General features: G+C 38.3%; 1 protein-coding gene across 6 annotated transcripts in view; it reads right to left on the reverse strand.

Annotated features, from left to right (window-relative positions):
• The window catches only part of NSD1 (nuclear receptor binding SET domain protein 1), a 157,705-nt gene that overhangs the window by 63,811 nt on the left and 69,682 nt on the right, over window positions 1-24,212 (reverse strand). For all 6 annotated transcript variants that reach the window (XM_045999043.1, XM_045999047.1, XM_045999045.1 and 3 more), the window contains 3 exons: window positions 21,727-21,862; window positions 9,313-9,485; window positions 4,162-6,733 (listed from right to left, as the gene is read on the reverse strand). In XM_045999043.1, coding sequence (XP_045854999.1) covers window positions 4,162-6,733; window positions 9,313-9,485; window positions 21,727-21,862 — 2,881 coding nt within the window. The remainder of the gene's footprint in view (window positions 1-4,161; window positions 6,734-9,312; window positions 9,486-21,726; window positions 21,863-24,212) is intronic.

The following is a 24,212-nucleotide window of genomic DNA, read 5'->3' on the forward strand; positions in this document are numbered from 1 at the left end:
CTCAAATCAATAACCTTATTTTTAAACTTCAAGGAGTAAGAATAAACTAAACCCAGAGTTAAGAGAAAGGAAATAATAAATATTAGAGCAGAAATAAACAGAAAATTAAAAAATATCAAGACTAAGCACTGATTTTTTTTAATGATCAATAAAACTGGAAAGTCCTTAGCTACATTAACTAAGGAAAAAAAGACACCAATAACTAAAACCAGAAATTAAAGTCATTTCGAATGATACCACAGAAGCAAAAGAATTATAAAAGACTACTATGAACAACTGCATGCCAACAAACTGAATAACCTAGAAAGAAATTTCTAGAAACATGCCATCTACCAAGACTGAATCATGAAGAAATACAAAAATCTGAATTAGTAAGGAGATTAAATCAATCATCAAAAACCTCTGAAGCCAGAAAAGACCAGGATGAGATAGCTTCACTGGAGAAATCTACCAAGCATCTAAAAAATAATTAAAGTCAAACCTTTTCAAACGCTGCCAAACATTTCCGAACTCATTTTATGACGTGAGCATTGCTCTGATACCAAAGACAGACAATATACTTTAAAAAAAGAAAAAAAAAAGTACATCAATATTCCTTATGAATGTTGCTGTAAAAATTCTCAACAAATATTAGCAAACTGAATTCAATACACCATGACCAAGTGGGATTCACCCCACTTATGGAAAGATGATTCAACATATAAAAAAGTAAATGTAATACAAATGTTACCAAAAGAAAGAAAATGACATGACTATCTCAAGTGATGCAGACAAGGCTTGACAAAATTCAACACTTTTTTTTTTTTTAAAGATTTATTTATTTTGGAGAGAGGGAGAGCAAGAAAGCACATATGCACACGAGTGGGGAAGGGAGGGGCAGAAGGAGAATCTTTAAGCAGACTTCCGGCTGTGCACAAAGCCCAATGACAGTGCTCCATCTCACAACTCATGAGATCATAACCTCAGCCAAACCAAGAGTTGGACACTTAACCCACTGAACCACTCAGGTGTCCCTAAACATTTTTTTAAGTAAGGTCTAGGCCCAACATGCAGCTTGAACTCATGACCTTGAGAGAAAAAAATCACATGTTCTACCAACTGAGACAGCCGGGCACTTTGTACCAAAATCCCAACAGCATTTTTTGCAGAAACAGGAAAAAAAAATCCTAAAATACACATGGAATCTTAATGGACACTAAATAGCCAAAAATAATCTTGGCAAAGAACAAATACATTCTTTCTTCAAAATATATTATAAAGCTACATTTCAATGATATTGCCATAATGACAGACGTATAGGTCAATGGAACAAAATGGAGAACACAGAAATAAACCCTAAGTGTATGGTCAAATTATCTTTGACCAATATGCTAAGACTACACAATGGGGAAAGGATAGTCTCATCAATGAATGGTGCTGGGAAAAGTGGATATCCACATGCAAAAGAAAGATGGATCCTTATCTTACACCATATACAAAAACTAACTCAAAATGGATCAAAGACCTAAATCTAAGATCTGAAACTATAACCCTCCAAAAAAAAGCAAGGGAAAAAAATTGATTCATGACTGGAATGAAAGCAATGATTTATTTGATAACAAGTAAAAGCACAGATAACAAAAGCAAAAATAGACGAACTGGACTGCATCAAACTTAAAACCTTCTGCACAGCAAAGTAAACAACATAGTGAAAAAAAATCAACCTACAAAATTAAAGAAAATATCTGCAAACCATTTACCAAATAAGGGCAAAAAAGAAAGAAAAAAGGAAGGAATGTAGGAAGGGAAAGAAGGAAGGAAGGAGGGAGGGAGAAAGCCAACAACTTGGTAATAAAACAAACAAATTCAAAAATGGTCAAAGCACCTGGAAACACATTTCTTTTTTTTTTTTTTTTTTTAATTTGACAGAGATCACAAGGAGGCAGAGAGGCAGACAGAGAGAGGGAGAGGAGGAAGCAGGCTCCCCACTGAGCAGAGAGCCCGATGTGGGGCTTGATGCCAGGACCCCGGGATCATGACCCGAGGTGAAGGCAGAGGCTTAACCCACTGAGCCACCCAGGTGCCCCGATTTCTTCAAGGAAGATACACAAATGGCCAACAAGTATATGAAAAGATCCTCAACATCACTAATCATTGGGGAAAAGAAAATCAAAACCACAATGAGCTATCATCTTACATCTGTTGGGATGGACACTATTAAAAAAAATAATAATAACAAGTGCTGGTGAGGATGTGAAGAAATTGAAACATTAAGTGCACTGTTGGTAGGCTTATAAAATGTGCAGCCACTATGAAAAACAGTATGGAGTTTCCTCAAAATACTAAAAACAGAATTATATGATCCCTTCCAATTCTGGCATACATCTAAAAGAACTAAAAATATGATCCCAAAGAGAGATTTTCACACCCATGTTCAGTATAGTTTTATTCACAATAGCCAAGATAGAAGCAACTTAAATGTCCAATCCTAAATGTCTGCTGACAAATGAATAGAAAAAAAATATATGGTTTACACATATAATGATTATTCAGCTTCAAGAAAAATAGAAATCATGTCATATGCTAAAACATGAATGAACCCTGAAGACATTATGCTAAATGAAATAATCCAATCTCAAAAATACAAATAGTATATGATTCCACTTACATGAGATATATAAAGTAATACAACTTATAAAAACAGAAAGAGAATGGTGGGTGTCAGGGAGTAGGGGAAAAGGAAACAACTGTTGTTCAATTCAGTATGGTTTCAGACATGGAACATGAAAAAGTTCTAAAGATCTACTCTTCAATAATGTGCATATAGTAATACTGCACAGTTTAAACTTGTTCAGAAGGTAAATTTATGTATTTTTTACCATGATAAAAATAAAGCATTGTTACATGCTAACTCAAAGAACCAAACACCAAAGTACTACATATTCTATGATTCCATTAACATGAAATGTATAGAACAGGAAAACCTACAGATTGGGGAGAAAGGAAGGGAGGTTAATAAAGGTTACTATGTTTCTTTCCTGCGTGATACAAATATTCCAAAATTGATTGTGTTGATGACTGCAGAAGTCTGTGAATATAGTAAAAATCACTGAGGTATAAACTTTAAAATGATAGATATTTCATGGTATTGATCTGTATCTCAATAAAGCTGTTTAAAAAAAATCTACTACAGTAAACAACTTCAGGAGTCTTATGTTTAAGGATAGTTTTACCCTCGACAACTATACTGTAGGGGCACCTAGGTGACTCAGATGGTTGGGCATCTGCTTTGGCTCAGGTCACAATCCCAGGTCAAGGTCGTGGGATTGAGCCCCATGTCAGGCTCCCAGCTTAGTGAGGAGTCTGCTTGTCCCTCTCCATCAGCCTCTCCCCTTGCCTGTGCACTCTCGCTCTAATGAATAAATAAAATCTCAAAAAAAACACACACTATAATGTATAATATTAATATCTTCAAAGACTTCGGCTGTTTTTCTTCTGCCGCTAAGGTAAGATACCCTGGTACTTCAGTTTTTTGTTTTTCTCAAGCCTTGTTACAGAAGGGAAGTTAAGACATCTAAAGCCTTCAAATAAGTACTACAGAACACTTTTTTTCCCCAAAGCAAATGTCCCTTTGTCTACATAATCAATGGACCTTCCTTAAATTGTGTAAAGGAAGCCTAACATTCAATAAAATCTATTCTCTTTGTGTAAACTAATAACTATACATAAATTTTAGGCTCAGGGCCTCTCAATCACCTACAATGCTAGACTGAGTTCCAAAAAGTTCACAGATTTTAAAAAGGTCAGGTTGGGAGCACCAGAATGGGTCAGTAGGTTAAGCATCTGCTTTCAGCTCAGGTCATGATCCCAGGGTTCTGGGATTGAGCCCCACATTGGGCTCTCTGCTCAGTGGGGAGTCTGCTCTTCCCTCGCCCTCTGCCCCCTACCCTTGTGCTCTCTCTCATTCTATCTCAAATAAAATTTTATAAAAGAGGGAGAGCTTCTGGTAAAACATAATTTCTGAAAGTACATGGAAACCTGGCCCTCAAGATTCAGATCGTACATATAAAGCTCTTCCTTCACAGGACAGCACTTTCCTCCCAATTTACACTTGGCCCTTCCCTCAAAACAGACCAACTTCACCACTTCTCTAATACTTATCATTGTCTCAGGAGTGCTTACCTGGTTCAGGGAGCTCAGGTTGGGGTGTCAAACTGGGAATTCCCGGCTCTTTTTCCATCTCTTCAATGCTGGCACTGGATTTATCACAAACATTCAACCGTGGTCCAACTGCATCTAAGCAGCTGGCATGATTTGGATCTGCCAGCGTATCCTCCAGTATGTTTGTTGACGTAGGAGGTCTATGCTCTGGGAACTCATCCCCCTTCTTTACGGGGTCAGCAGGAAGCAAAACCCCAAAGGCACCCTCAGAGTTTTCCTTCTCCCTAAATCTGTTAGTGCGCTTACGAGGTTTAGTGCGCCTTTGGTTTAAACGCTGCCACCGCTTTTTAGGCACCGCTTGATTTACACCATTGGGTTCATCATTCTCACTGTTCATTTCAGTATCCACCTCTGGGCCTTTCCTGTTTTCAAAAGAGGAGACTTTCTCAGGAATTTTATCAGGGTCAGACTGCTTGACTTTGTTATCAAAATGAACACTAGAAAAATGGGCACTGTCGTCACTTGTTAAATGGCCCATTAACTGAAGGGGTTCCTCTTTACCAGGGTCCTCTAGCCCACTTCTTGAGGAACCATTCTCTGCAACCCCACTTGCTCTGTCGCCCTGCAGTGCAGCATCAAGAGTTACAGCTGGAAGTCGGTTGAGTTTTCTTTTGCGCTCAGTCTTTAAGGCTTTACGGTTCAATGTGTTCTTTCCCATCTGGGCTGAAAAACTATCTCGCAGTTTAGATGATGGTTTTGATCGCCCACAGTTGCGCCTAGTAACACAGTTTGAGCGACTTTTACCAGAAGCAGAGACGTCTCTTCTGTCAGACACTAAGCCAGGTACAGATACAGACAACTCTCCAGACACTGCTGGGTCACCCCCATTAGGGCTAGGACGGACTGGGTTCTGAGTGCCATCTCCATTTTTTTCTGAACTGTGAGTGGAGCTTCCTGAAACCAAGACCTTAGATGCACCTATAGGACTACTCGTAGAACAGTCTCCAAGACCAGGACTCCGATAAGAGACCAAGTTCTGAGCAGTCATTAACCGCTGCTCCTTAGTCTTACTATCATGCATATCTTTTAACATCATTAACAATGTACTGAATTTGTAATCTGGTTCAATAGGTATATGATTCTGACCAGAGGCAGGAGAAAAAAGTAATGGTTTTGATGGCTTTGATGTTCCAGAGTCACTCACATCTTCACTTAAGGATCTATAAGAGAGTTCCTTCAACTCGGACAGAACATGTTTCACCACTGCTGTTTCTATGTCATTTGAATCCCTGGTTTTCTCATGCATGTTGCTCAGTAGTTTTAGCCCGTCCACTTTCCCACTTTTGGAAATGCTGGCCAAAGGAGAGCCTTTGGTATCAGAAGAGCAGCATTTCAAACTGCAGTCCTCATTTGTAACTGGAGGTTCCACTACAACTGGATTTTCTTTATGTTTGCACTTTATACTTCGGATCTTGGGCTGTTTGCTTTTTGAATGTAAAAGAGCTTGATTTGTAGCCCCACCTTTTATTAGTGAGTTCTCACTGGAAATGCTTGATGGTGTGTTGAATTTTGGAGAGAAACCATCGTTTCTAAAATCTGATTGGGGTTTGCGGACAACAGTAGATACTTTAAGATCAGAGAGATTAGCCTGAGATGTCTCAGTTCCAGGCTCTGCTGTCTTAGTACAATCCATTAAGTGGTCTGTATGTGAGTTAGTAATGAGGGACTTTTGCTTTGCTTTTACCTTAGTGTTTGTGGCAGGATACCTAGTATACTTTACCTTTTCATGGTTCTGTACAGATAGCATATTCTCTGTTCTATCAAAAGCATCTGTAATTTCAAGGACACTGTTATCGGACTCTGAACTGTGATCTATGGGGTCCAGATCACTGCTTCCATCATCAGAAGTGGTACAGATACTAATAGAATCACTTCGCTTTTCTTCATCACCTGCTCCAATATAACAGAGTTGCACTTTTGAACTACACACCAAACCTCGTTGGAGTTTCTTCTTCTCCCCAGAACGTTTAGAGATCAAGGCACCCTCAGACAAGCCCAGTAAAGAGTCACAAGTTGAAGTCTCAAATTCTTTCTTTGCCGTGTTTTTCGCACAAGAAGAAAACAGGAAACCTCCTGGGGCAGTGCTGGACCCTGTGAGGCTGTTTGCTATCCTGGAAAGTTCATTAGAGGCCTGCTTATCGGATACATCCCCAGAAATAAAGTTTAGGCCGAGGTTCTCTGGAATCTTTCCCCTTCGTTCTTCCTTATGTGCTTCAAATTGCATGTGGCCCTTTTTCATACTAGTCCTTTTTGGATTATCAGAACTCTTCCTGGCTCGAGACTTAGCACAAGGCTTTTCCTTCTCATCTGCAGAATGTTCAGAGTCAAAAGCCAGAGATTTCAAGCAGCCATTAAGTAACAGGTCATGTTCTGATTCAGGATCATTTGCACAGTCCTCAAATGGCATATCCTCCTCACTGTCCAACTTGACTGAACTGGTGACGCATCTTCGGTTCTTCGACCCTTTGGGAACATCGTACTGTTCAGCAAGACCAACACTGGCTTCCCATTTACTCAATATTTTCTGAGGAACCTTAAATTTAAAGGAGAAAAAGATTATCACTTATCAAAAAAATGCAAAAGGGAATAGAGAGATTATGAGCAAAGACCTCTCTAGAAACTCTTCCAAGCCTTGTAACTTCTTCAACGATACTTTTATGGGACTAGCTAGGTGTTTAGTACCCACTGCTCACTCAGAGCCTAAACAATGGGGGATTCCTCAAATCTACTTCTACCACCAAGTTCTATCATTAGAGGAAAGATTAATCCTCTGCTCTCCCTCCTTTATAAGGACAAAAGAGTAGACCATAACTAGGTCTGCGTCACTAATCAACATTACATTACTAAATCAAGGAATAATAAGACCCTTCCCATTTAGCCCTCCACACTTTACAATAGGATTTATTTACTTCCTGACTTATGAAGGCCAAGCACTTGCTCAGCTATGTAAAAGAAAGCAAAAGGCTAAAGAAGATAATCATGGAAAAATGAAGATAGGAGAAAAGAGGTCAGATATACCCTAGGAGACCCTAAACTTGAACCTCTGGTTATCCCTAGACCCCTTTATTTCTGGTGCTGTATCTGATTATTCAATACATGTTACATAAAATCTGGATTATAACCAAGCAGTCCCCTGGGCTGAGTTATGTCCAGAGACACCAAAAACACCTTGGGTATTACATACGTGCCTTTGTTGATTCCTCACAGATGGAGACACTGATGCTCTGTGAAAAGTTTTTTCAAACTCTTATTTTCCTCCCTGGTTTCATACAACAGTTATTAGTCAAGATTCTAACTATTACCTAACTATATTTTAATACTTGTAAAAGTGATGTTCCACTGAGCGTGTAAAAGTTCAGGTCAGGGGCACCTGGATGGCTCAGTGGGCTAAGCCACTGCCTTCGGCTCAGGTCATGATCTCAGGGTCCTGGGATCGAGCCCCGCATCGGGCTCTCTGCTCAGCAGGGAGCCTGCTTCTCTCTCTCTCTCTGCCTGCCTCTCTGCTACTTGTGATCTCTCTGTGTCAAATAAATAAATAAAATCTTTAAAAAAAAAAAAAGTTCAGGTCACTTGGAAAGGTAGCCTCCTCTTATAAAGCAATGAGCTGACCATCTAATCTATTTTATACACACTCATTAATTCTCATAACTGTGACAAGAGTAAGACAACTTTCGAGAATCTGAAAGCCCTACTGAACTCCTTTGAAAAGGGACTTGGTTAAGCTACATAACTAAAGGCTTGACACAAAAGCTTGTAATACCTCCCTACCATCAACCATCCAAAGTATTAGAATTGATGCAGTTAGCCTCCTTCATTGTAACAACAGCATATACTAGTTATTTCAGAACATCAAATTTATCACATGTTAAATATTTATAATTATTTCTAATTCTCCCAACAGTTCTGGAGGGTACATATTATTATACTAGTTTTAGAGATAAAGACACTAATCCTCAGAGAAGTCAACTAAGAAACATTAGGGACTACATAATGACTCTAACTTATCCTAGTAATGATTCTTAAGTATTTATACACAGAGAAGCATGAGAAAACCAATCTAATAGGAAATACTTCACCTTCTAGAATTGACTACAAAGGAATATTAAACAAAATAAAACAAAATTTGACTCACCCACCCAACTTTAACACAAAATATCAAATAAATGGAAGAAAAACACAATATTCTTTATTAAAACATAACTGGGCTTGAAACTGCAATATTAAGCATGAATCACCCCATACAAAAACCAGAACACCACCATTTGCAACAACCTGGATAAAGCTAGAGATTAACAGTGCTAAGTTAAATCAGTCAGTCAAAGACAAATCCCGTGGGATTTTACTCATACATGTAATTTAAGAAACAAAAGAGCAGGGGCGCCTGGGTGGCTCTGTCGGTTAAGCTGCTGCCTTCCGCTTAGGTCATGATCCCAGAGTCCTGGGATCAAGCCCTGCATCGGGCTCCCTGCTCAGGAGAAAGCCTCCTTCTCCTTCTCCTTCTGCCTGCTGCTCTGCCTACTTGTACTCTCTCCCTCTGTGTCAAACAAATTAAAAAAAAAAAAAAAAAAAAGAGCAAAGGGAATAAAAGAGAGAAAGACAAAGAAACAGACTCTTGAAACTATAGAGAACAAACTGATGGTTAACAGAAGGAAGATGGGTGAAATAGGATAAGGATTAAGGAGCGCACTTGTCTGTGAATAAAAACAAACAAAAAGCCAAGACAACAAACAAAAATGTTTACAGTTTTATCTTTCTCATTTTTTAGAGAAATAATTAATCCAGAGAGTGAGAAAAAGAATATTTCATTTCAATGATCATTTTCTTCTTACAACAAGTAAGACGAAAGAAGAATGGTTATGTCATTTCATACTGTCACATCTAAGTGACATGGCAAAAGTTATCTGAAATCATTTCTCAAAAAATTGAGAATTGTAAATATATGGAAGGCTGGTCCTATTTCATCCAGGAAAAATACTGCTTTCATCTATTTTCTCACAAATATCCTACTATCAAAGGAAATAACTTACATTTTAAAAATTTAAGACTTCTACCTTGCCTCTTCGCTGTCCACCCCAAAGAAGATAATTAGAGAGGCTTTATTTATTTTTTTACCTTGTGCCTATATCCTTTTTCTTTTTGCTTCCCTCTTCTCCTAAGAACAGGTAGCTCTTCAAACTGATGTCTGCCTTCGAACATGACGATTGCTTTTCCAGCCACCCAGGCTCTCTCTGAAGGGTCCCCAAAAGCCTCCACGTAGTATTGTCGATAGGGCCTCCGGTTTGAAACTAGACAAAAATAAGAACCAGTGTCATTACGTTAAAAAAGATGACTGTTCATCTTCAAGAGAACAGCCATATCACTACTGTCAAAGAAATCTCTACTTAAAAAAAAGAAGAAGAACAAGAGATCACAGAGTGGAAATTTTAAATATTCAATTTATGTGGCAAGAGGGGTGCCTGGGTGGCTCAGTCATTAAGCATCTGCCTTCGGCTCAGGTCATGATCCCAGGGTCCCAAAATCAAGCCCTGCATCAGGCTCCCTATTCAGCGGGAAGCCTGCTTCTTCCTCTCCCAATCCCCCTACTTGTGTTCCCTCTCCTACTGTCTCTCTCTCTCTGTCAAATAAATAAATAAATAAATAAAATCTTTTAAAAAGGAAAGAAAGAAAACATGTAAGAGTTTAATGAGAGGGGCACCTGGGTGGCTCAGACAGTGATGCAGTTGCCTTCGGCCCAGGTCATGATCCCAGGGTCCTGGGATCGAGTCCCACTTAATAAATAAAACTCCAACCTGGCTGAATTTTGATTTTTAGACCATTTCAAAAACAAGATCTATGAAAAAACTGAACTCCTTAGTCTCGACCTATTAAATCTTTCCATAGAAACCACCTATAAAGGGGGATTAAAATTGGTAAGAGATATATGTATCTATATAGAATTTCAGATGGTTAATTTGAGAAGTACATAATTCTCCCGTAAATAAGTAAATTCAATCAACACAGTGTAAACACTTATAATGTATCAGCACTACAAAGAGACCAAAAAGAAACCTACTGCCTGGTGGTAAGAGATATACAAATAGATTACAGTAAAAGAGTATGGTAATTGCAATAATAAAACATTCACTTTTTTTTTTAGAGACTTGTTTATGAGAGAGAGAGCATGCACGCAGAGCAGAATGAAGGGAGGGGCAGAGGAAGAGGGAGAGAGAATTTTTTAAGCAGACTCCATGTCTGAGCATAGAGCCCAACATGGGGCTCAAATACATGACCTGGGCCAAAACCAAGAGTAGGCTGCTTAAGCAAACATTAACTTTTTAAAAATAACATTAAAAAGTGAAAATCAATGGGGCACCTGGACGGCTTAGTCATTTAAGTGGCCAACTCTTGACTGCAGCTCAGGTCATGATCTCAAATAATGGGATGGAGCCCCTCCGTGCTCAGTGGGGAGTCTGCTTCAAGATTCCCTCCCCCCACTCCTCCCTTCACCCATGTGCACGGTCTCTACCTCTCTCAAATAAATAAATGAATAAATCTTAAAACAAAACAAAACAGTGGAGATCACTAACTGGAAGACAAATGGAACACCCAAGCAGAATTTTTAAAAGTAAATAGTTTGTTAAGGAGAGAATTCCAGTATAAAGGCCCAGAACCTTCAAAGGCATGAATGAATAAACAAACAGCTGGGAACAAAAGTAGTTCAGAACACTGAATCATAAAAACGTAGCAGGTAAGCAGTGGCTAGACCTGAAAGAGCTTGATGCCAGGTTAAGAGCCTGACCACTGTATGAGCTCTTAGCATTAAGGAATCTCATTTAAACTACGGAACCGCGGGCTCAGTTTTGGGTTTTAGAAAGATAAATCTTCTTGACCTTGGAATAACACATTCAAAAGGAAACAGAGAGAAGGCTCAGTAGACGAGAGATTACCAAAATAGTGTACATGCAAGAAGACTAGAACTTAAAGCAGTAACACTGGGGAATCAAAAAAACCCAAAATTTGAAATATATATTTTTAGAGACAAAACAAAAGGATCTAACAAGTAATAAAATGTCAGAAGGGCTCCTGCCTGATTCAGGTGGAAGAGCTTGCACTCTTGATCTTGGCTAGGGTCCTGAGTTCAAGGCTCATAGTGGGTATAGAGATTACTTAAATAAAAATAAAACTTATAAAGAAAAAAAAGATCAGAATAGGTATTTGAACACCAGTGTTCATACCATTATTATTCAAAACATGGAAATAACCCAAATGTCCACTGAAGGATGAACAAAATGTGGTATATACATTCAGCAGAGTATTACTGAGACTGAAAATGTATGAAATACTGAAACATGGATGAACTTTAAAGACATTATGCTAAGTGAAATAAGCCAGACTAAAATATTGTATAATTCTACTTATATGATGTCCCTAGAATAGTCAAATTCATAGAGAAATAAGTGGAACAGTACTGACCAGGGCTAATTCTTATCAAATGGGTATGGATTTATAAACTGCAAAGTATAAAAATATGAAAAGGTTCTGGATATGTATAGTGGTAATAATTGCACAACAATGTGAATGTACTTAATACCACTAAACTGTACACTTAAAAATGGTTAAAATGGGGACACCTGGGTGGCACAGCCAGTTGAGGGTCTGACTGTTGGTTTTGGCTCAAGTCATTATCTCAGGGTTCTGAGACTGAGCCCTATGTCAGGCTCCATACTCAGTGCAGAGTTTGCTTGAGGCTCTGTACCTCGACCTCTGTCCCCCAACCCAATAATATTTTTTTAATGGTTAAAATGGTAAATTTGTGGGGTTCCTGGGTAGCTCAGATGGTCAAGCATCCAGCTCTTGGTATCGGCTCAGGTCATGATCTCAGAATTGTGGAATCTAGCCCCAGGTTGGCCTCTGTGCTCAGCATAGAGTCTGCTTGTCCCTCTCCCTCTGCTCCTCCCCTCCCCACCACCCACTCTCTCAAATAAATAAATATATACATATATATATTTTTTTTTAAGTAAATAAAAAAATGGTAAATTTGTTAAATATATTTTAGCAAAATAGGAAAGAGGTCAAATTAACAAGTATTGGTGAGGACGTAGAGAAATCAGAACCCTCACTTACGCTGGTGGAAATCTGAGCTGGTGTAGCAGCTTTTCAAAGCAGTCTGGCAGTACCTCAAAAAGCTAGAGAGAGTTAACATGTGTGAGCCAGCAATTCTACCCCTGGGGATATATGCAAAAGATTTGAAAACATTATGTCCACACTAAAACTTGTAAAAAATTTCACAGCAGCACTACTCTAACAGCCATAAGGTAGAAATAGTCCAAATGTCCACTGACTGATGAATTCATAAATAAAATGTGGTCTATCCATATAATGGAATATATTTACCATGAAACAGAATGAAATACTCATACATATGTAGACTTCGAAAGCATTATGCTAAGTGAAAGAAGTAGTCACAAAGGACCACATGGTATATGATTCCATTTATATGAAAAGTCCAGAATGTGCAAATCTATAGAGATAGAAAATATATTACTTGTTACATAGGGCGAAGAGGTGTAAAGGGAAAGAAGACTAGGGAGCAGGCAGATAAATGATATGAGGTTTTTGGGGGGCAGGATGAAAATGTCCTAAAATTGACTACTGGTGGTAATTACTCAACTCTGAGTATACCAAAAACCACTCACTGAATTGTGTCCTTAAAAGGGGTGAATCTTAAGTTCTGCAAATTCTCTCTCAAAAAAGTTCTATAGAAAATAAAGGATCTAATGGTATAAGAGCACAAAGAAGAAAGAAAGGGTGACTCCTAAGAATTTGGGGTATATGACTAGGTGGCAGGAATCTATTTACCAAGGCGGGAAATAAAGAAGAAAGTACTGGTCTGAGGAGGAAAATAATTAGGTCAGTTTTAAATAAGCTAAGCTCAAGTGCCTAAAGGACATCCCAGTGAAAGCTTCAAGTACACAGTTGGGCTTGCAGATGCAAACCCTGAGGAAACTCTAGTATTGTGTATATAAATTAAGTTTACTGATAACAGTTAAAACTCAGAGTTAATAAGACTACTATTCAAAGAGAATAGAAAATAGGGGCTCCTGGCTGGCTCAGTCGAAAGAGCATGCAACTACTGATCTAGGGATCGTGACTTTGAGCCCCACGTTGGGTGCAGATTACTAAAAATAAATAATAAATAAACTTGAGAGAGAAGTCAAAATAAAAATAAACAAAACTAAAAATAAAGAATTACCCACCTGAATGGCAAAGTAGAAGAGGATCCAGCAAAGGAAAATAAAAAGAATTTTTTTAAAAAATTAGATAAAAAGTGATTATTTTAAGAAGAGAACACAAAAGTCAAGGATGAGAGAAATATTAGGAGGAAAGGGAGTGTTTCCCTGCACCAAGTGCCCATAAAACTAAAAACTAATACATACTGTATTACCAGATAACTAATGGCCCTGGGTACAGCAAGGTTAGTAGAATAAAAGGAGAGAATGGGTGATTTCAGTGCTTTCAGAAGCTGAGTAGCACACCCAGAAATGGAGAAAGTCTGTGGTTCCTGCAATCACGGTTATGAATGGAAGGTGACAGCTGCCACAGGTAGAGTCACTGGTAGAGCTTTTTGAATAATAGGTTTATTCAAATATTAGTCTCTTCAAAGAGCCACAGCAATTGTCTGCTCTAATAAACCAAGTTAAGAATCTTTTTAAAAACTATGATTAAATAGAGGCCGCCTGGGTGGCTCATTGGGTTAAAGTCTCTGCCTTTGGCTCAGGTCATGATCCCAGGGACCTCGGATCGAGCCCCACATCGGGCTTTCTGCTCTGCAGGGAACCTGCTTCCTCCACTCTCTCTGCCTGCCTCTCTGCCTAGTTGTGATTTATCTCTGTCAAATAAATAAAATATTAAAAAAAAAACTATTATTAAATAATGTTAAAGTAGAAAACTTTAAAGATAAAGAATGAGACTAATACTCAAGTTTAGTTTTGTTCCCTTCTGAAACCCCATTAAAAGAAAAAAAACAGTAAAAGCAGTTTTTAATTTTAAGATTTTATTAATTTATTCGACAGACAGAGATCACAAGTAGGCAGAGAGGCAGGCAGAGAGAGAGGGAGGAAGCAGGCTCCCCGCTGAGCAGAGAGCCCAATGCGGGCCTCAATCCCCGGACCCTGAGATCATGACCTGAGCCGAAGGCAGAGGCCTTAACCCACTGAGACACCCAGGTGCCCCTAAAAGCAGTTTTTAAAAAAATAAAACAAAGGATGCAGCACTGGGGGGGAAAAAAAAAAACCACAATAAAAATCTGGCAAAGTTGAAAGTCAGATGGAAATGAGAGTTAAACAAAAGAAAACTGAATAATAGACAAGCTCTGAGAAAAGCTAAGAAGCAATCTGATTTCCCCAACTGCTAGAAAAAGTACGAAAGGTCAGATAGCAAGACTGACTCAGTCTGTTCAAGATGAAGTTAAGAGTATTTCCAGGTTAAGATGAACAACTGGATAAACATTTCTAAATTCTTTTCCCTCCTAAGCTCCACTAAAGCTACAATAAAAAGATTTTAAAGTAATAAGCCCATTAATGACAGGGAGAACAATAAAGGACAAGTCAGTATAAATTATATAGCTGTGCATGTATGTACAGTTCTGCAAGCAGGGAAGCAAATGGATTAGTATAATGGTGACTATCTTAATAGTCTATCTTAAGAATGTCTATAAGAATAGTCTTATAAGAATAGTCTATCTTAATAGACTATCTTAAGAATGACAATTTTAAGTCTTCGGTGAGTAAAACCAAGAACCACCTGTATCTATATCACATACCATCAAAAGGCCCATGAACAGGCAACACCTGGTACGCCTCTGGAGTTTGAGAGGGTAAGACACAGAGAACTGGTTGAAAAGGGTTAAGCAGCCTCCTCCATTCCAAACCACATTGTCACTGCCTCTCCCCTTCTTCCAATAAAAGACTAGAGCTTTTTCCACCTCTAGTTGGGAGTAAAACAGAAACACTCTAGACTAAGCAACACCAGGAGTATAACAATACCAAAAAAATGAGTGAATCAACTGAATGCTAAAACCACTTCATGGAGTTCCCCAAGCCAGAGTCTTATTTTCTGGGTAGAAGACTAGACTCTTCTCTGAAGAATCTCACCAAGCCAAGAAAGAAATGGAAACGATACTACTGACAAGGGACTGGGAGGGGAAAGGGAATCATCCTACAAGAAAATTATAGGTTGACAAACTCCACCCATTCAGAAGTATCCACATGCTCTTTATTCTTTTTTTAATGATTTTATCTATCTGACAGAGATCACAAATAGGCAGAGCGGTGGAGAGAGAGAGAGAGAGAGAGAAGCAGGCTCTCTGTTGAGCAGGGAGCCCAATGCAGGACTCCATCCCAGGACCCTGGGATCATGACCTGAGTCGAAGGCAGACGCTTAACTGATTGAGTCACCCAGGAGCCCCTCCATTTGCTCTCTGATCCAAAACAGAGATCTGAGGAAAACCTAAAACATAAAAAACAGAGTATAAAGAAAGGTACAAAGAGTAAAGAAAAAAAAGAACTTGAAACATACTATGTACAGAGAAGAAAGTTTCAGAGAAACTATCATTAATAGCTTCAGAAAGGAAAAAAATTGCACTCAGGAAATAAGATGCAGGGAACAAAAATGGAATCCTCAAAAATTAAGAACATAAGAGCAGACATGTAAAACTCAAAAAAGGGTCTGAAGAAACTTACTATATAAAGCTGAAGAAACTTACTATATAAAGTAGAGCAAAACAAAACTGTACTCAAAAAAATGAAAAAATTATTAAGTCCAATGCAGGAAAGTCAACATCTGAGTAAGAGTTACAGAAGAGAGAATAAACAAAGGAAAGAAAATAATGAAAGAAATCACTCAAGAAAATGCCCTTGAAAGAAAAACTAAATTTGGAGATCAAAAGGGTCCACCAAGTACCTATCACAATGGATGACTCATAGCAAGGTATAGCCTCGTGAACTACAGGACCAAAGAGCAGAGTCTGCAAGCCGGCAGAGATGGACAAAAACACAGTGAAAAATACCAGATTCAAAATAATTTGATTTAATAGCAACTCTGGACGTAGAAAGATGGACCAATGCCTTAAAAATTATGAGCAATAATGATTTCCAGGCTAGTGTTTTATACCAGCCAAACTATCAAACAAGTGTACGAAAAGAATAAAAACATATTCAGATAATGCAAGGTCTCAAAAAATTTGCCTCCATATACCCATTCTCAGGAAACTACTGAAGGACTTGCTGTATACTCAAAATGAGTGAGTAAACCCAAATCAAGGAAGATGTGGAATTCAACAAGAGAAAGCTGAAGACAATCCCAAAGATAATAGCAATTCACACAGAGAAGTAACTAGTATAGATTGAAGGAATATACACTTGACCCCTGAATAATCCAGTAGCAGCAGATGGCAGAGGGCTGCTTAGGGGTCCCAACTCTCTGTGCAGTTGAAATCTGCATCTAACTTTTCAGTTCCCAAAAACTTAACTCCTACCAGCTTATTGCCGACTAGAAGCCTTACAGATAACATAAACAGACGTTTTGTGTATTATATACTATATTTTTACAATAAAGTAAGGTAGGGAAAAGAAAATGTTATTAAGACAATCTTAAGGAAACACATTATTATTGTTATTAAGAAACTTGTGAGAGACAATACATTTATAATACTGTAGCATATTTACTGAAAAACAATCTGTGTATAGAAGATTATATATAGACTAAGGCACCTGAGTGGCTCAGTGGGTTAAAGCCTCTGCCTTCGGCTCAGGTCATGATCCCAGGGTCCTGGGATCAAGCCCCGCATCAGGCTCTCTGCTTGGCGGGGAGCCTGCTTCCCCCTCTCTCTCTATGCCTGCCTCTCTGCCTACTTGTGATCTCTGTCAAATAAATAAAATCTTAAAAAAAAAAAAGATTATATAAAGACCTATACTGCACAATTCAAACCTGTGTTGTTCAAGGGGCAACAGCATAAGTAAGGCTCTAGGTGAGATTTCCTCAAGATGATGAAAATGACAATTTACCTGGGCACCTGATTGGCTCAGTCAGTTAAACATAATATTCTTGATGTCAACTCAGATCATGATCTCAGTGTTGTGAGATCTGAGCCCTGTGTCAGGCTCCACACTGGGCATGGAGCCTACTTAAGATTCTTTCTCTCCCTATGCCACCACACCCAACCTCTCCCTGCCTTTAAAAAAAAAAAAAAACAGAAAATGACAAATTAACAATGCATCAGATCATGTGGAAAAAGTTAAAACTAGGAGAGTTTTACTATGAATAACAAATATATACAATACTAAGAAACCTCTCCCTCACCAACACACACCCGCACAGAGACAACTGCAGAAAAATCAAAAGGTTCGAAGGACACAGAAAATACTGGACATCACATGCCTAAGCTGTGTACACTGTTAACATGATAACATTACACACTGAATTCCTAAGCAAAATTACAATAAAACAGGTATGATAGCAGGATGTCGGAGGTAGGCGTGAGGTAAGGCCCAACACAAGGACAGAAATGACTAATCCACAACTTCTATAGTGAGAAGTAAAAAGTACTTCAGAAGGATGGAATTTTAAGATAACAGAGGTAGGGGCACCTGGATGGCTCAGTAAGTTAAAGCCTCTGCCTTCAGCTCAGGTCATGTTCCCAGGGTCCTGGGATCGAGCCCCATATGGGGCTCTCCACTCAGCGGGGGGGCCTGCTTCCCCCTCTCTCTCTGCCTGCCCCTCTGCCTACTTGTGATCTCTGTCTGTCAAATAAATAAATAAAATCTTAAAAAAAAAAAAAAAGTTTAAAAAAAGGGGCGCCTGGGTGGCTCAGTGGGTTAAAGCCTCTGCTTTCGGCTCGGGTCATGATCCCAGGGGCCTGGGATCGAGTCCCACACTGGGCTCTCTGCTCAGCAGAGAGCCTGCTTCCCTTCCTCTCTCTCTGCCTGCCTCTCTGCCTACTTGTGATCTGTCAAATAGATAAATAAAATCTTAAAAAAAAAAAAAATACTGTTCATAGTTCCAGTGTAGTGGGGAGCAGGATTGCTTTACAGCAGTCTATCCAAAATTTCTACTACTGGAAAGTGTCAATGGCAAGACCAGTAATTCCACCAGGTTATGTACTATGAAGGAGATAAGGAGAAAAAGGAGCACACTGGAAGAAAAATGGAGAGTTAACTACTAAGAGGTATTAATTAGGCTTTCCAGAACTTGGCTGGCGATGGCTTGCCATAAGTTATGGGGAAATGAAAACAAAAAAGTGAAAAATGGTGAAAGAAACTGGAAAAAGTATTATGAAATAACTAGCTGTAAGGTTAAATAGATCCATTTTACCACATTTTGTCATTTCTTTAGTAGGAAGCTACATAAATTGACCCTTTCTGGGATGCTCACTTGAATTCAAAAGTCTAAACCTTTTTAAAGCCTGAAAACAAAACATGGTATTTTCTGGTCAGTAACAGCACTTGCTCTTTGGTGTGATCACATTTGCAACTCATGAGAAACAGGCCAGACAGGAATCCTCAGGTATACTACACCAAATCTACAGTCACTGCACCCTTACCCACCCCTAATGTTAAGGGTGTGCTACCCCTCCTCCCATCAAGGCCAATTTCACACTGTGATACCAATCCCATCTACATCTTCTTTTCCCAGAAATCCTATATCCCTTACTATGCCTGTCTTAGCCCTCTATTTTCAGAACTCTTCTCATCAGCATTACTAACATGATTATCCCCACTTTCAGAAATCCTTCTAGACCCCATATATCTCTCTATCTATAGCATACCCACTTCTCTGCTTTTTCTCTATTTCCAGTCTAATTCAACTTCAGATACAACCATACCACCAAAAATACCACTGATCTCTATCTCCTTATACCAAATGGACATTTTATTTGATCACCAGGCAAAGTTCAACCAAATCAATCATATCTTCCTTCTCGAAACATGCCAGTCACCAATACCACATGCCAAATAATCCTGGTTTTCTTCTTCCATCTCTGATTTTTTTCCCAACTCTTTTCCAAACTCAGTATCCTCAATAGACCTCAAATGCTTGCTTCCTCAAAACCACCCTTTTTCTCACTGTATATTTTATCACAAGCCATCTCATCCATGCCTTGCCCATGGCAGGCAATGCTTGTTGAAATTAACTAATTTCAACAAGCACAGGTCACCTTGTAGTTACTCAGGTTCTATTGCTCTCACTTAAATGGCAACATTGTTTTTGTATTGGTGAAGTTAAAAACCTGGGAGGCATCCTGACATATAGAAACCTCAGGACTTCATTCTCCCTCATTTCCTCATTACCCATCCACTACCAAATCATATAGATGTTATCTGCTAAGTTGTTCTTTAGTCTCTATCCACACACTCACCTCACCATAATCATTGCAATGGCCCTTTTAACAATTTCCTGTTACTTAATCATGGCCCCTTCCAATCCATTTTCCATACCACAGTCAGGGAAAACTTTTAAGAGATCAAATCACATCATCCTCTGCTTTAAGGGAATCACACAGTTCTAAGAATAAAATACAAAATTTTAAGTGAAGTCTAAAAAATGCTACACAATCTGACTCCTATCTATTTCCCTACCCTCATATCGTACCCCCTTCCGTCACTCTATGGGTAGGAGACCTCTCAGAGTCAGAGCATATACTACTTTCTGTGCCTGGAACATCTTCTTTCCCTAGTTAATTTCTACTCATCCTCTCAACTCTCAGACCAAAGATACTTTACTAACATAACTGCCCCTGAATACCTTGAACCAGAAGTCCAAATTATGTACCCCTGCTATACCACTGATTAAACACCAATATTATCTTTGGACACACTTTTTTTTTTTAAAGATTTTATTCATTTATTTGACAGAGAGAGAGATCACAAGTAGGCAGAGAGGCAGGCAGAGAGAGAGGAGGAAGCAGGCTCCCTGCGGAGCAGAGAGCCCGATGCGGGGCTCGATCCCAGGACCCTGAGATCATGACCTGAGCCGAAGGCAGCGGCCTAATCCACTGAGCCACCCAGGCGCCCCATGGACACACTTTTCAAAGAAGTAATTATCTTTCTGTCCGATTATTTGCTGGAATCTTGTCTCTGGACTCAATAAACCAGGGCAAGCAGAAGTGATGTTTTACCCATTACTGGATCCTACTACCTAGCACACTACCCATATCATATAGTTAGAAATTGCTGAATAAATGGCATGGACCCAATTAGTGTGCATGAACAGTACAATGAGTCAGAAACTTAACAGGACAGGTAAAGGGGCAGAACTAAAAGAATTTTCTACTAGTAGTACTTTAATGTGCTCGCTTCGGCAGCACATATAGTAGTACTTTAATGTTCCAACATGCCACAAAGATTAAGATATTATTTTTTTTTTAAGTGAGCTATGAAGGCCTTTAGGTACCTCAATATTCAATATTTGAAATACAAAATCAAATTTAGCAATCCCACCTTTGATACATGTATATGTGAAAGTTACTCTTTATACTACTGCTGTGTGCACAGAAACACATTTATCTTATGTACATATGTACATAAATATGTATATAGAGACTTCACAACAAAACATCAAAAACAACCTAAACACCCATCAACAGGAAAATTGTTATATAAAGTATAAAATAATCAAAAAGTAGAAAACTATGCAGCTGTAAAAAAGAGAGAGAAACAAAAAGAAAGTCTTCAATGCACTAACATGGAAAACATCTAAAAACTGAAAAAAGCCAGTGTAGAACATATTAAAAAGTATGCTACTTCTGTGTTAAAGAGATGAGACTATATACTTGGATTTACAAAAAAATACTCTAGAAACAAACATTAAGAACAACTGGTTACTGTTTGAAAAGAAGGGTAAAGAATGGGGCAGATCAGACAAAAAGAGGATGTGAGCTAATTTTTTTAATATTATAACTATATGACCTATTCAAAAACTAGAATATACATGTCACAAAACATCTTAAGAGAAAAAAGGTAGCTCAAGATGAATTTTTAGTCTCTAGCTTACAGCATTTTAAATCTCTAGCTTAAGCATTTTGAGATACCTGAGAGTCAAACAGAACCAAGTGAGACACAAACTACAGTTATTAAAGGGAATGTTCTAAATCAAGATTTTACAATTCAAACTTCAAATGATTCTTTAGAATTGTTTCAGCTTTAAAACTTAACAACAATGATATAAACCTGAAGGCTGAGGTAGAAAAACCTAAATAGACTGAAAAGGGATTGTAAACAATATAAACTTTAATGTTAATAACAATAACAATGTTAATAAACCTAACATTTCCTAGCATCTAAATAGAATGGGAATTTTTAAATCATAAAAATAAAACATTTTTAAAAAATTCAAAAAGATATAATGTATTAATAACAATTCACTCACGAAATGCTCAAAGGTAAAAATGCATTATTACTAAAGGCAACAAAAATTAGGTTATATTAAAGGCAACTACAAGTTTTTTAGTTCATACTGTATTTTATCATGTATAATCAATACTAGTATTACCTTTCATTTTTGAATGTGTGTTAATCAACGGATCAGAACAAATCCTACAGGGCCACCATGGACGTCTCTTGAATTTTGCCCAGATGAGATCTCCAACTTCATACTTCAGTGGCGTAGACTTTTTCTTAGGTTGACACTTTGGACAGACAAAACACAGGACGATCAATAAGAATCAAAACCTTTTGAAACGGTGTACCATCTTCCTATTAGCCTTCTGGGAAAGCAGAATTCTATAGAAATCTAGATGAAAACACTCCAGACTAACAATTACAAAGCAAGTACAATTAAATCATTTTGTCTTAATGTTCCTAACATAGCCCTATATAAAGTACTAGCTCTCAATTTATATTTCTTTTATATAACTAATCTACCTGCATTCATGGAGAAAATTAGTTATTTTCATTAATTAAAAAAGCTAATAACTGAAAAAGGAAACAGAATCATCCCTAGGAAAACATACCTTTGCCCTAGTCCTTAGATTACAACACAACATGGTGCAGGGGGAAATTATAAAAAGCATTTATGAATTTACGAACAAAGTCAAAAGTCTATGCTCCCAATATAATGTGTCGACTGTATCTCAAAATTGGGTAGAGGGTGCAGGGAGACTGTGGTCCATTCTGCGGCTGATATTGCACATCCTTCTCAAATAAACACAGACATTCCTATTAATTAAGTAACAGTAATAACTCTAATGAAATAATCCTGAAAGCCACGGGCTAGATCCTAGCAATGTCAATGCACCTGGACCTGGACTTCTTGCAGGACCTACAGAAGAGTGAGTATACTGGACAATTCCAAGGAACATCATTCATGCAGAGTAAGTTCAATATGAATCAAGCTTCTTTGACATCTATAACACAGAGACTTTGGCTGCATCTTTTCTCCAAAACCAATATCCCTAACTGATCTGCAATCCAACATCCTCCATCTCCACTCTAAACCCATGGTCATGCCTTTGACATACCATAAGCAGACCTCCTGCCTTAAGATGAACACAGCTTTTATTTAGTAGGACTGAGCTTCCCACCTGGCACACACCACACAAAGGAGCTGCAAGTATACTGGGATGTTCCTGGGTAGGAATCAAAAGAAGCAGCAGGGTACTTGGACAAAGATGAACCTTTTCCATTTACTTCAAGGAAACATACAAATACTATGATTTTCTCTAAGTATGTCTCGAAAAAGGCTTGGTGATCCTTCATCAGACTCAATCTTCCCTTGTTAATACCTAAAATGGATTAAGCATTCAATAAAGTCGATGCTAGATGAGTTAACTGAAATTATTCATATAAATAATAAATATTGCCCCACTGCAGAGATATCAAAGGATTAGGCTCAACTCAATGATTTGTAAGTTATCAATTCAACTTTAAGGCTCTGTTTTCAGACAAAAATTAAATTTCATAGAATGCCCCTACTAAAAATATTGTGATTAGTTCTACAAGCATAGAGTTACTAAGAAATGAGGCAGAAACACCTTATTATTTAAAAGAAAAAAAAGGGGCACCTGGGTGGCTCAGTGGGTTAAAGCCTCTGTCTTTGGCTCAGGTCATGATCCCAGGTTCCTGGGATAGAGCCCCGCGTCAGGCTCTCTGCTCAACGGGGAGCCTGCTTCCCCCTCCCTCTCTGCCTGCCTCTCTGCCTACTTGTGATCTCTGTCTGTCAAATAAATAAATAAAATCTTTAAAAAAGAAAAAAGAAAAGACTACTTTTGCCTGTTACCAGTTTGTAAATCATCAAGAAACGCTAGTTAGTTGGCTTTGAACCTGGGTGGCTCCGTCATTAGGCATCTGCCTTCAGCTCAGGTCATGATCAGCTCAGGTCATGATCCCAAAGTCCTGGGATCCAGCCCTGCATCAGGCTCTCTGCTCAGCAGGAAGCCTGCTTCCTCCTCTCTCTCTCTGCCTGCCTCTCTGCCTACTTGTTATCTCTCTCTGTCAAATAAATAAATAAAATCTAAAATAATAATAACAGTATTTCAAAAACCAAGATACAAAGAATGGGGGAAAATTTTTTTAAATTTTATTATTTGTCAGAGGGAAAGAGAGCAAGAGCAAGAGCTACAGGTAGCGGGAGAACCAGACTCCCTGCTGAGCAAGAAGACTGACTCAGGACTCGATCCCAGAACCCTGGGATCATGGCAGACACTTCATCAACTGGGCCAATCAAAGGCAGACAACCAACTGGGCTACCCAGGCACCTAAAACAAATTTTTTATTTGCCTATACTGAAAACTACAATTTGAGTAGGTTCCCATAAATTTCTGATACAATTTATAACCATTTAATTTACTTGGCAATCATTGGTATCGGCTTATTTATTCAAGTCTTAAATTACTAGAAACATATTAACTAATAGTTACTTGATGTTTGCTATGTGCCAGACACTGTTCTGTTTTTAGTCCTCTTAAGGTAGGTACTATATTATTACTTATTTTACTGTATGTTTAAGGTCATATAGTATTTAACAAGTTGGCAGAGCCA

The sequence above is a fragment of the Meles meles genome, chromosome 3 (genome assembly GCF_922984935.1).
Source record: "Meles meles chromosome 3, mMelMel3.1 paternal haplotype, whole genome shotgun sequence".
Lineage (NCBI taxonomy): Eukaryota > Metazoa > Chordata > Mammalia > Carnivora > Mustelidae > Meles > Meles meles.